This window comes from Trachemys scripta, chromosome 8 (assembly GCF_013100865.1).
Source record: "Trachemys scripta elegans isolate TJP31775 chromosome 8, CAS_Tse_1.0, whole genome shotgun sequence".
NCBI lineage: Eukaryota > Metazoa > Chordata > Testudines > Emydidae > Trachemys > Trachemys scripta.
This window is the reverse complement of record NC_048305.1, coordinates 80560728-80573178: the sequence shown is the minus strand read 5'-3', so window position 1 is coordinate 80573178 and position 12451 is coordinate 80560728. Positions and strand designations below refer to the sequence as shown.

The 12451-nt window shown below is 43.0% G+C and overlaps 1 protein-coding gene across 1 annotated transcript in view; it reads right to left on the bottom strand.

The window, feature by feature from the left end:
• Positions 1 to 10225, bottom strand: part of LOC117882031 (uricase-like) — a 41097-nt gene extending 30872 nt beyond the window's left edge. The window contains exon 1 of the mRNA XM_034779985.1: positions 10153 to 10225. Coding sequence (XP_034635876.1) covers positions 10153 to 10182 — 30 coding nt within the window. The 5' untranslated portion in view covers positions 10183 to 10225. The remainder of the gene's footprint in view (positions 1 to 10152) is intronic.
• Positions 10226 to 12451: the final 2226 nt, after the last annotated feature.

Below are 12451 nucleotides of genomic sequence, written 5' to 3'. Positions count from 1 at the left end.
CAGAACCGCCCGCGACACTGTTTTGCATCATCCGGGCATTGGGATCTCAACCCAGAATTCCAAGGGGCGGCGGAGACTGCGGGAACTGTGGGATAGCTGTGGGATAGCTACCCATAGTGCAATGCTCCGGAAGTCGACGCTAGCCTCGTACTGTGGACGCGGTCTGCCGACTAGAGCACCTAGAGCATTTTATTGTGTGGACATACACAATTGGCTGTATACAACCGATTTCAATAAAACCGGCTTCTATAAATTCGAACTAATTTCGTAGTGTAGACATACCCATAGAGTAGAAGTTGGTGCTAAGAGAGGGCTGCAGGGAGGAACTCTGCAGTCACTCCCTAGAGAGGAGGAGAGTTGGTAACAGACAAGGGAGATTTCTAGAAGGAAGCAAGCCCTGAGATCCTGCCTTGCGATACAGACTCTGGCAAGAACCCCAGAGTGGTGAAATAGCTATAGGGAGCAGAGGAATCTCTACTGGTAACCCAGAGGCAAGTCAGAAGGTAGGAAGGGAAGTAGTAAGCAGCTCAGGGAAACAGCAGCGAGGTAGGTCTGGGAATGAGCAGACTGAAATTCCTGGGTAAAGGGGTCCCTTGCTGGAACCCAGAGTAGTGCAAGGACTGTATTCCCCTACCAGCCACTGGGGAAGTGGTATAGTCTGAGAAGTGTAGTGGAAGACTACCTGAGATGGTCATCCACTGGGACTTTGATACTACCCCTGAAGGGGAAAACTATAAGTTACCTGGCCAGAGGGCTAAGCCACAAAAATCACCCTGAATAATGAAGAGGGAGTAACCTGACCCCAGAGAGCGAGACAGACCATGGAGCAAGAAACTGAAAGAGGGATCCTCAGATTGGTCATGAGCTAATCCCCAGGTGGGCCACAATGTGTTGCCACAGTGGTGAATGTATCCCTTGATAGGTCTGCTCAGGGGAAGTTAATGAGAAGTCACTGAAGTCAATGGGAGTCTTTCTGTTGACTTTAGTGGGCACTGGATTAGATCCTAGAGCTAACAAAAGTGACAACACAGACTGGGAGGCAAGCAGATCTGTGGAGAAAGAAGGTGCCTTTTGTACACAATTATACTTTTTAGAAATAATCCTACTTTAAACCATAATTGCTCAGAAGTGATTCTAGTGTGTTTTACTCTTCTGCAACAAATAAGTAAATGAATAAAATACATTTCCAAGATACAAATGAGCAAATAAAATGTTCTGTTTATGATCTTTCTCTTTCATCAATATGTATCTGCAGCAGACAGAAATATTCTATATATGTTAGAGGAAAAAATGGGGAAATGCTAATATCTATACATACAATATAGATACAAGTGTCATTTCATTTGCAATTTCAGTAGAAATGGGCTCAATCCATTTACTTTGGATCTGGATTTTCAACGCTCCAAATCTAGGTGTGTTTGGTTTAGAAGTTTTGGTTTGGCTTATTATAAAGACAAGGGCCATTTGCAAATTTTTAACTTAGATTTGTATTCATATTTCAGAAGTACAATTGTTTTTAGATCTTGGGTTTTGGTGCAAGACCATATCCCTGTTGCAGGATTATAAATTTTTTCTGAGTTGTCACTATCAATTACTGGCGTATGGTCAGTCACCACTGCTAATATTTCTGTACCTCACTATATGTGCACTCAGTCTACATGACTGATTCTCTCTTCTCCCCCACCCCTGGAAAATGTCTGCAGAGGAGGCTGATATTGCAAAGCAAATGCCCATCCACCACAAGCAGTAGGCAAAGATTTCCTTCCCCTTTCCTCCTCAGAAACCAGAATTCAACTGCAAAGTGTACAGAATGCCAAGAGAGGCAACTCAGAGCATTTGTGGGGGTTTCTTGAAGAAGAACTGATTTCTGGGGCCTGTTTAATGAGGAAAGGGGGATGAATGAATTGACCTATGGTTCACTGAACTTTCATATGAATCTGGAGATCTTAACAGAAGCACATTGGTACAAGAGGTAGTCACTGCATAAGCGAGGGGCCAGTAATAAATGGGAGCAGTGGATAATCCCACCTGCCCTCTGTTGCCTGTTGTTTGCACTTAGTGTGTTTATCATGATATGCATAAAGAGACATGATATAAAACACCCCATAATGCATAGCATGGTAGCTTGCTGAATTCGAACCATAAGAGGCAGCAGATTGCAAGAAGGCAGCACATGTAAAACTGAGGTATCTGGACCCAGCAGAGAATCACAACGTGAAGTCCTGGCTGCAATGCTTCCAACCCCCTGGATGGCCTAGGATGTTCACAAGAAATGCTCGGTGGGTTCAAAGGAAAACTGTCCATTAGAGCTGTGTATCTGGAGAATATTACCAGCAGCAAACCAGCTGGTATCCATTGACTTCTTGTCTTTAGAAGTGGACAGAGAATATTGGGAACATTTTATTAGTGACTAACCATTTTATGTGGTATGCGCAGGCATATCCAACATGTGACCAGAAGGCCACTACTGTTGCTTGAGTGTTGTGTGAGAAATATTTTTCAGTGTATGAATGTCCAGCTTGTATTCATTCCAACCTACGATGGGATTTTGAGAGTTACCTTCTGAAGGTGGTGCTCAGGATCACAGGAATTAAAAAGTCCAGAACACCCCCTCATCACTACAAGGTGACCTTCAGCCAGAGCAGTTTAATCAAACTCTGTTAAATATGCTGGGACTTTATGTCCAGAGCAGACAATAACTTTGAGCCAGCATGTTGTAGTTTTGGTGCATGCCTACACTGCCACAAAGAATGATGCTATGGGAGTTACACCATAAATCCTGATGTTTGGGCAAGAACCAGATTACCCATGGACCTGTGCTTTGGTGTATCAGGGGATAGACATAGGTCTGAGACGCACCAGCAATATGTCTCCCAATTAAGAGAAGTTGTGGGATGCTGATCACTCAGCTATGGCTGCAGCCTGCAAGAATGCAGGCAGTAACAAGCACCAGTACGATGCTGGGCGGGGCGGAGGTTGTAGGAGCTCCAGCCAGGAGACAGAGTTCTATTGCAAAATTTGGGAGTTGCTGGCCAGCACAAATTACTTGACAGATGGAAGGCACTACTTTACCTGGGGGTGAAAAAACTGGGAGATCTGCCAGTCTACAAAATCAGACCTGAGATGGGACCAATGCAAATAAAGACAGTACATGGAACCTCTTACTACCAGTGGGAGAATTAGTAGGCACTCCCTTACAAAATGGGCCATGGCATGGGACCTGGGTGGCAAAAAGGTGCTGTACCGAAGCCATCTTCCGGCACAGGTATTGGGCCACCTGGGGTTAATCCACCACTACCCAAAGCATCTGAGAGTGAGTCTGAAGAGGAGAACACTGCCATGGTATATCCTAGAATGGAGACCAGATTCTGGACTCAATTTGCTGAACTCAGTGAGAGCTCTACTTCTTCATTCCTAAATCGCATGGCAGAAGCTTTAGACTTGTTGCTGGCAAATCCATGCCACCAATGAGACCAACCTGGAGTAAGAAGTCTGCCCAATCAGTGCTTCCAGACCTCCTTGAAGAAAGACAGGAATCAGATAACCCGCTAGGTTGTTCGACAGCGGGGACAAACAGGTGAAAGGTGTCCCTGCTGCTCTACTAGAATAGGAGATGCATGGGCCTATGCCTAAGAAGAAGTCCCCCCTGCCCTAGCAATGCCCATTCTTAATAGGCATGACAGGGTTATCAGGCTAGTAAACAGACTAATTTATGATGCTTCTGGAGTGCTAGTGAAGAACTGATACACTTTGGCTCACAGGCTTGTGGCAACCATAAGAGACATCCTAAGGGAAAACTAGTGGACCTGGTCTAATATGGAGTGCAATTGGCCAGGATGACAAATTCTCAGCTGTGAGGAGAATGTAAGCAGGGTCTGAATGCGCTCTCCCCTGATATCTGGTGACAACCTGGGGGAAAACGACTTCAGGAGTGGACCGTATTTGCATAAACACACCTACTCTGCCTAGGTGTCCGCAGATGGAGCTGCTTTACCAAATTGACCACCTTGGTGCACAGCTTGTACCTCCTGTGTCAGATGCGGTGTCATAGTGTTCAATAGCCAGGAGTATCTCAGGACTCAAACTACCACTTTAACTGTTGTCTGATAATCCTGGCCTCCAGGCCAAAAGTTAGTCTTCGCAACCAGACATTCAAAGGGTACATTTTAATTCTTATTCTTGATTATCTTATTATACAACACGAAAAAGTGTAAGAGATGCTTCACAGAAGACAAATAAGACACAGCCCCTACCCCAAGGAGCTTAGAGTCTACATTTTAGATGTGACACAATGAGTAACAGTGAAAAACAGTAGGGAGGAGATGGGGTGAGGAAGGATAAGTGTTACAGCAATATGATCATCTATATGCCTGGTTTATGTATCACACATTTTTGGGGTATAGAAACAGGTGCAACTGCAATTCTGGTTCTCTTTGATTTGAAGCAGCTTTGATTAGTTTTTGCTTTCATTGTATTTTCATGACAAATGAAAGGTATTTACTGTCAACATACTACGGCAAGCATAAAGAAAGAATAGATATCCCAGTCTCTTCATTTCCCTAAAGAGTACTATGATCAATAAGAAACTCTATGGATCTTTTAAAAGGATGGGATCTCAGGCAACCTGAGTGAAACTTATATTGTACTTCATTGATTCAGAAAGCTAGTATATGTTATAGTCAGTCATCTAGATTTGAAATACCTACACTTTTTAAAATACATATGTGTACATTTTTCTTTTTAAATCTGCCACTCTGTTGTCAAGAAGTTAAACACCGAATACAACGATATCTGCTGTTCAGGTGATTAAAAAGAATATCCCAATTTTGTTCTCCCTCTGCTGCCCACCTCATCCTCTGTTCTGGAGTGAAGGTTCTGCTGCTGGAGAAGAAACCCACTAGGATCTTTTCTGTGCTGCCTCTGAGGGGATCCAGTTGAGATGAGGCTGCTGCTTTAAGAAGGCTGATGCCTCAGACCTATGGCCCGGAGATGGGGGAGAGCTGGTTGCCTAATCCTTTTTCTGGTGTGTCTGCAGGAGACATCCCCATGGCTGTTCTGGCAGGGGGGCACTATCCCACTCAGACAAAATGGGAACATTAAAACAAACTAAAGCTGCTTGCTAAGGGAGCAGAAGATGTAAAAATCAGACCCAAGAAGGCAGATGCTTAGTTGGGGTAAACTGTGCTATGACAATTTACACCTGCTGAGGATCAGCCCCAGCATGCCTGACACAAACTCACAACAGCAAGGAAATGTAACGTCAACTTATGGTACATGCCTTCTTCTCATCCAACTCTACTACCAACTAGTGATTCCTTTCAGCTTGGCTGTGGTTACAGCAAGAGAGGGTTATTTTTTAAGAAACAAATGAATAAATTATTTGGCCCTTCTATTCTCTTCATGCATACACACCTCTAGCTCCCAAAGTTTAGCCAAGGGAGAGGAAGAACAAATTTGTGGGAGCCCCTTCTTTAAAAATTGGCAACACATCACTGGAGTCATCACTACACTCCATAATTATTTCCAGAAACACCTACACCCATATATTAATTTATATGAACTACTATGTGAATATGATTATGTCTTTATTTTCAGGTATTCAGAAAAATTCTTTCCTGGGTTACTCAGCCCCCTAATTGCATTAAAAGGCATGAAGCCATCTGTGCCCATGGTGAAATATGCAGGAGCTGGAGGTAAAGCATTGGCAGGTGTCTGCCACAGTCTGTGAGATGCCTCATCACTAGAAATCAGTATGAGCCCAAGGCAAACTGTGTTCACAGCATGATGCAAGACCTGCTTTTTCACAACATCCTTCCTACAACAACAGAGCTAAAGAAAGACCAGACTCCATAGCTACAGATAGAAAATGACAACGAGAGAAGGGGGAAAAAAACTAAAAACACAAGGAAAAGTGTGGCAAAATCTGAATGGTTTCTGCTCTCTACTCCAATGTACTGTGATCCTAGAGTGGAACGTCATGCCTTGGATACCACAGTGATTAGGTACTTTATAAATACCCAGATTATACATTAGATTCATTAGGTTTTATACTGAGATATTGAATCTGTATCTTCAAGGTCAGAATGGATTAAGAGACCAGTCCTTCCGGATTCTCAGCAATTGGTCCTCAGAACCTTTTAGAACATACTACTAATCAGTTCAGGGATCAACCAAAGACATTTAAAAAGTGGGATCTATTGATGAGCTAAATTTTATATCCTTTCCATTTTAAATAGGTTACATTGTTCAGAATATATTTTTCCATAGGCTTTTTAATCCATTTACTTAAGAGTAAAGATCCTTCTGTACTTAGATTTAAATACATGAGGTATATTGTATAAGGTATATTTGATGTGTTAATTATTTTTAAAAAGTGAAATAGTAAAATATTAATGAGCATAAGGAAAAAATTATCCAGCTTGTTATTGACAAAAGGTTAATGTACATTGTAAGTGATGTCAGTGACTCCTGTTGATTTTAATATTATTTCATTGTTTTTTATAATTTTGCTGATCTGAGATTTGCACATGAGATGTTTGGGGACAATTATGAGACTCTTGAAAGATGAGTAGAAGTAAGGAATGTGCTCCCATCCAACTGACCACTTTGCAGTGCTGGAACAATGTTCAAACAGTGCAGCTTTATAAGAGCAGAATATTGTCTTCACTGCAATCCAGGACCATTCAAATTTGTGTGTGATAGGTCAACAATAATTCATATTCCTACCTGCTGTGAATTGGAGAAGTGAACAGAGATGTGAGAGAGGAGGGTGTGTTGTATTAAGTTGTGCAGGAGAACTTCTACGGTACTGAAATTTTACTAGAACGTGGTGCAAGTCATTAAAGGGATGTCCCTCTCTTAAAACCCAGATTGGCCTCCATCCCAAACTGGTCCTGTGATAACTTGCTTTCTGTAATTTGGTGACATCAGAAAAGTTGACTCGTGACACTGGGATGATAGACAACATTATTTATGTTTTCAACGAGTCCTTTAATATTTAGAGATTCTTGTGTTCCTTTGTTTTTCACATCTCACTTCAGGTCATTGTTCTACAATGTGTCCCAGAAATTTGGACTTTGGAGACTGAGAGGTGTTGAATACTCTGTGAACTGCCTATGATGTGCTCTAAAACTCAGAGGGCAGCAGCTTAAGAACATCCTTATGGAACAATCCTCTAGAATATAATAGAGATGAAACCAGCTCGGTTCTATAGAAATGTAATAGGGTTCTATAAAACCATATCAAATTTAATGGAGAATGTAATCCTTTCCATTGGTGCTGCAATATTATCTGCTCCCCAACCTCTGAAAGTCTGGCTAGGCAGGTTAGTCTCATCCTTGATTCTGACTTAGTTGCTGTGAATCAGGAAGGATTTTCTTCTCGCTGCCTTCCTCTTTGGCTTTTAAAGATAGCAGCTAGGCAGAATCAGGATCAGGAAACCCACGAACTCTTCAGTTCAGGGGAAGGAAGGCAAAAAAGCATATGGATAAATGTGCCAACTACAAGATGGCAGGAAGATCACATGACATCTTGGCCTCTCTGAAGGACCGCATTATACTCAGTTGCCTAGTTAAAAAACTGAATTTGGAGTTTTGGGTTTTTTTAAATAATTTTGGAGCCAGATTTTCAAAAAGTTTAGGCATCCAACTGTGTGCACAAATGCATGTCTAATTTGTCCAAGCGGGTACTGCAGTTGTGCATGTAAATCTGTTAGCTATTGGTGCCAACAGCTTACATTTGCACAGAGTTATACACTTTATGCATCATAGTAATTGTGGGTACAAATTATTCACATAATTTTGCAATTTATTGCAGTAACCTGAACATCTAACCCTTTATACTTCTGCGTGACCTAGCCCCATCATTTCCCACAGCTTGGGGTGTTATTTAGTAACAATGCACACATTTGCACTTATGTTTTATATTATAAAAATTGCAAGACTCACTAAAAGCTATGTGATTAAGCCATACATTTTGGACTTGTATTTCAAACACCCCAGACTGTTGGGGTATTGAGATCGAGTGTTTGCGTCACACCCCTCTCTTGTCTAAGCCTCTCTCTATGGGAAGTCAATATTTATATCTCTTCAATGCAGCTTTGCAAATACATGTGCTTATGCATTGGTCTGATTGTTCTCAGGATCTATGCTCAGTACCCTGGCGTTGGTGCATTAGAAATGCCTAGATGGGATTAGAGTGCATTTAAAGTTTCCTCTGGCTCAGGAATCTGCTCCATATCTCTCTTATAGGTCTAGTAACTCAAATGCATTGTGCAGGTGAGACCTGCATCTTTCCCTGTCACCTGCACACCTTCCAATCCATATAGATATGATCACCCTCACCCTGAAAGCAAATGGGACCTGCAAGGAGAGAGAAATAGAGCTGGCCATTTTGCTTTAGCACATGCATAGCGAGGTGGTGGGCAGAGAATGAGCAGGGCACAGAACACAGAAGCAGTTCTGCCTCTGCCTCTGCAGGGGTCACTGTGTGCAGGGGAGAGCAGTTACTACAATTGTTCCCAGTTGCCTGAGAGCCCTGCCTACCCCTCCTCTCTGCAATCACCTGTGCAAAAAGGCAAGGGACTGGGGAAATGGGAGTGAAGAGGAGAGTGAAATGAGGAGGAGAACTCAGGAGACAGGAGATGAGAATTGGAGGAGGAGAGAGCAAGTCAGGGAAGCAAAGGACCCAAGGCAGGAGAGGAGAAGACAACTGATGGAGAGAGAGAAACGAGAAAGGGAGTGAGGTTGCAGGAGGCATGAGAGGTGAAGAGCCAATAGCAGTGGAGGTAGGGAATGATGGTTAGAGAGAGATGGAGGATAGAAGGACAATGTGGGAATAGAAAACCCAAGATATGGGGGAAGAGAACAAGATAGGAAGGGGAGGCCTCCCTTAAGGGTGGGGGAAAAGGAACAGAGAATCCAAGAAAGGAGTGAGGGGAACTGGACCCAGGGAGAGAAAGTGCTCTCGGGACTGGGGAGAGCAGACTCAGAGGGGTGGAACAGAGGACTCTGGGGAAAAGGAAAATGGAGATTTACAGAGAAACTCTGAGGTGGAGGGGAATGGAAGAGGCTAGAGGCCATGGGGCAGGATTGCAAAGAACCAAGAGAAAGAGGAAATAATTAGCACTTCCTGTTTATCGCACTTTCCTTCCCTATAACTCACTGGACTTTACAAAGGTTAAGCATCATTCACCCCATTTTAATGATGGGGAAACTCAGGCAGAGAGAGATTACAATGAAAGGCATAAACTGAAGTGACTTGTCCTGGTTAGTAGCAGATTCAGGGACAGAAATCAGACATCTCCACTTGAATGTCTTCGGGAAAGAGAGAAGAGATTTCACATACAGAAATAAATACTGAATTGAACATTTCAATGTAAGACCAGAGAAAACTAATCTGGGGGGGGGGAACTACAAGCAGTGAAGAAAAAATGAAGTGAGGTAGAGACAAAACTGTCTAGCCCTCCAAACCCTTTCTATGTCTACAAGCACCAGTGAAAAGTGAAATTAAAAGATTATTGAATATGCTAAAAATAAGAGGGAAATGTGCATGACTTAAACAGTGACACAAACCAATTCATTAGAGTGAACTTAGATTTGACCCAACGTTATATCTTGTAAAAAGAAGTTTAAAACCAACAGATCAGTTTTTTAAAAAAAAATTCCAATTACAACAGTTGGTTTTAAACTAATAAAATTTCCCCTGCAACATTTGCAACCCAAACATTAGAGCAGAGAACCTGAAAATTAAAGTAATTCATTCATTTTCGCTGCCCAGGCTGAGAGAAATGCACAAATTAAATAAAGGGCACAAATAACAAGCAAGTTGGGTTCTTCACATTCTTTCATTTGGGTATTGTTAGTAAATGCCTTTGTTTATACCCTTTTTGGTTTACAGATAAAAATCAAAATTAGGTTATAAACTCCTCTGCTTAGAAGTTTTACCTTATTTCATCTTATCTCCCAACTGACACATTCTTTTCTACTCAGTTTTAGATGCTAAACAGGTCACGTTTAGTTGCCGGTGAACTCTGTGCTAAACTGATTTGACAGCTTTAAAATAAATAGGTGAGCACAAAAATATATCTTAACATTTAACATCACTGCTTTTCACTGCATTGAGAGAAAATTAGTATCTTTTGTTAAAACTTACTGGCAGGTGACACACCGCTGGCCGCTGCATTGTTACCTCCGAGTCCTGGATCACTGAGAAGAGTAATTACTGCTGCTGCTGCTGCTCTATAAAAGGTGTCATCTTAATGTCAGAGGAGGAGCAATGATCGAGGGCTTGGCCTCACAAATGCAAATATTTCACAATTCATTCAGTAGCACAGCATTTTTTTTTCTGCCCTGGGCAGAAACTTTAATGAAGGAAAATATCTATGGCAAAAAAGAAAGCTACAGCTAATACAGAGACAAGGGGACTGATCCTGATCTTGATCCCACTGAAGTCAATGGGAGTTCCATTTAAGTGGAAGCAGCACTTCAAAGACAAAACAATCACTAAAAAAAATTCCAAGGGTGAAATCGTAACTCTGTCGTAGTCTATGACACAAGCTAAGACATGAACGATATTTGGTCCCACTAAAAGCTAGTGTAATCCTGCAGTGGGGGATGTCTACTCAGCATCAACCCTGTTGTGTCTATGGGTAGGTCTAAATTGCAGTAACAGGGTCGAGTACGTCAGTGGGAGTAGACGTACCCAAGCTAGTTTAAATCTAATCTAGCTAGCTCAGGTCCCAGAGTAGTGAAGCTGTAGCAACATGGGCTACTCCAGCAGTTACCCAGGGTTTCACGTAGGTTTTGCAGCCCACACTAAAATGGTTTCACTGCTCCAGGACCCAAGCTATCTCTACACAAGCCGCAATCACACCCTATGATTGCAGTCTAGAAATACCTTGTGTGCTGCCAGACCTCAACCCCTGGGAGCAGTCCATAACTCTGCCATGCTGGCTGCTAGGAATGACATCAGAGAGGCCCTATGCATGTGTGGTTTCCTAGGCTCTGGAGAGGGGCAGGTTACTCTGATACTTAGCCATGATGAAGTTCAGAGGGGTGCATGTCCCAGAGATCAGTACTGGATGATTATCTATCTTAGGTCCTTATCTGCCCCCATTACCATAGTATCTGAGCATCCCACAAACATTATTTGTATTTACCCTCATAACACCCCAGGGAGGAAGGAAGGAATTATGAACCCCATTTTGCAGATGGAGAACGTAGGCACAGAGAAGCTAAATGACTTGCCCAGGTCACACAGGAAGTCTGTGGTGGAGCAGGGACTTGACCCCTTGTTTCCCAAGTCCTAGGCTAGCGCCCTAAGCACTAAACCATCCTTCCTCCCTCGCTGTTCAGAACAGCTGGGAGAGAAGCAGCATGGATTGAGGCACAGTGTCTCCTGTTCCTCCCCAGTGCTTGGGGATGAGGACACATCCCCCCAACACCTCCATCCAATGCTCCCCACTGGCACTTCCCCCCTTTTTGGGAACCATCCTCATCCACTTTTCTTCTCATCCAGTTCTTCTGCAGGCCTTGTTCCCAGGGGCTGCACAAGGATAAAGATGAATGTAGATCTGTGGGGGGCTCCTTGGGAAAAATTCAAGGGCAGGGAGCTCATTTGAAAGATCTCCCCACCTTCCTGAGCATCTCTGTGGGTCCCATCATGCAGCAGGCATGGACACAAGGAGAAATGTGGAGGAGCACAGCTCCCCCTCCTCTGCTAAAAGCAAAGTTAGAGTCCCCCCTTCACCCCATTCTGGGCTCCCCCTTGTCTCATTCTCTGCCCTATGTCATGCAAGATGATACAATGTCATCACCGCATGATGGCAACATCCACAACTACTTACAGCCAGTCGAAGTGTTGAGCTCCCCCTCCTTGTTAAAATTCTGCCACCAAATTGAGTGAAGATTGGGATGATTTCCAGGCCCTTTAAGGAGTTCTCTCTTCCCTGGATACTACTAAAGCTTTTCCAGAAAGATTTCTGTCTCTTGCTCATAATATACTTCTGAGGAGCTAGTTCTATTTCCTTAGAATGAGCTTGACTCCACTCAATGGTTGGTATTTTTTAAAAATGTCCTGCCAAAGAATACACCTCATTTGCCCCCCTTCCAATGGTACACATTTCATATGGTGCTGTACTATCAATCCACTCCATGGAGTTTTCAGGATCAAAGTACAAACATTTCCAGAAAAAGTACTTAACTGAGACAAGATAGCCAGCAACAGCACTTGGCAATGTTCAAGGTAACATTTGTATGGAGTATGCATAACTTCAAATTTAGGGTGACCAGACAGCAAGTGTGAAAAATTGGGATGTGGGTGGGGGGGTAATAAGAGCCTATATAAGAAAAAGACCCAAAAATCGGGACTCTCCCTATAAAATCGGGACATCTGGTCACCCTATTCATACTAGGAGTTGAAGAGAGGAAGCAGGAAATGTAGGCTGCCGGAT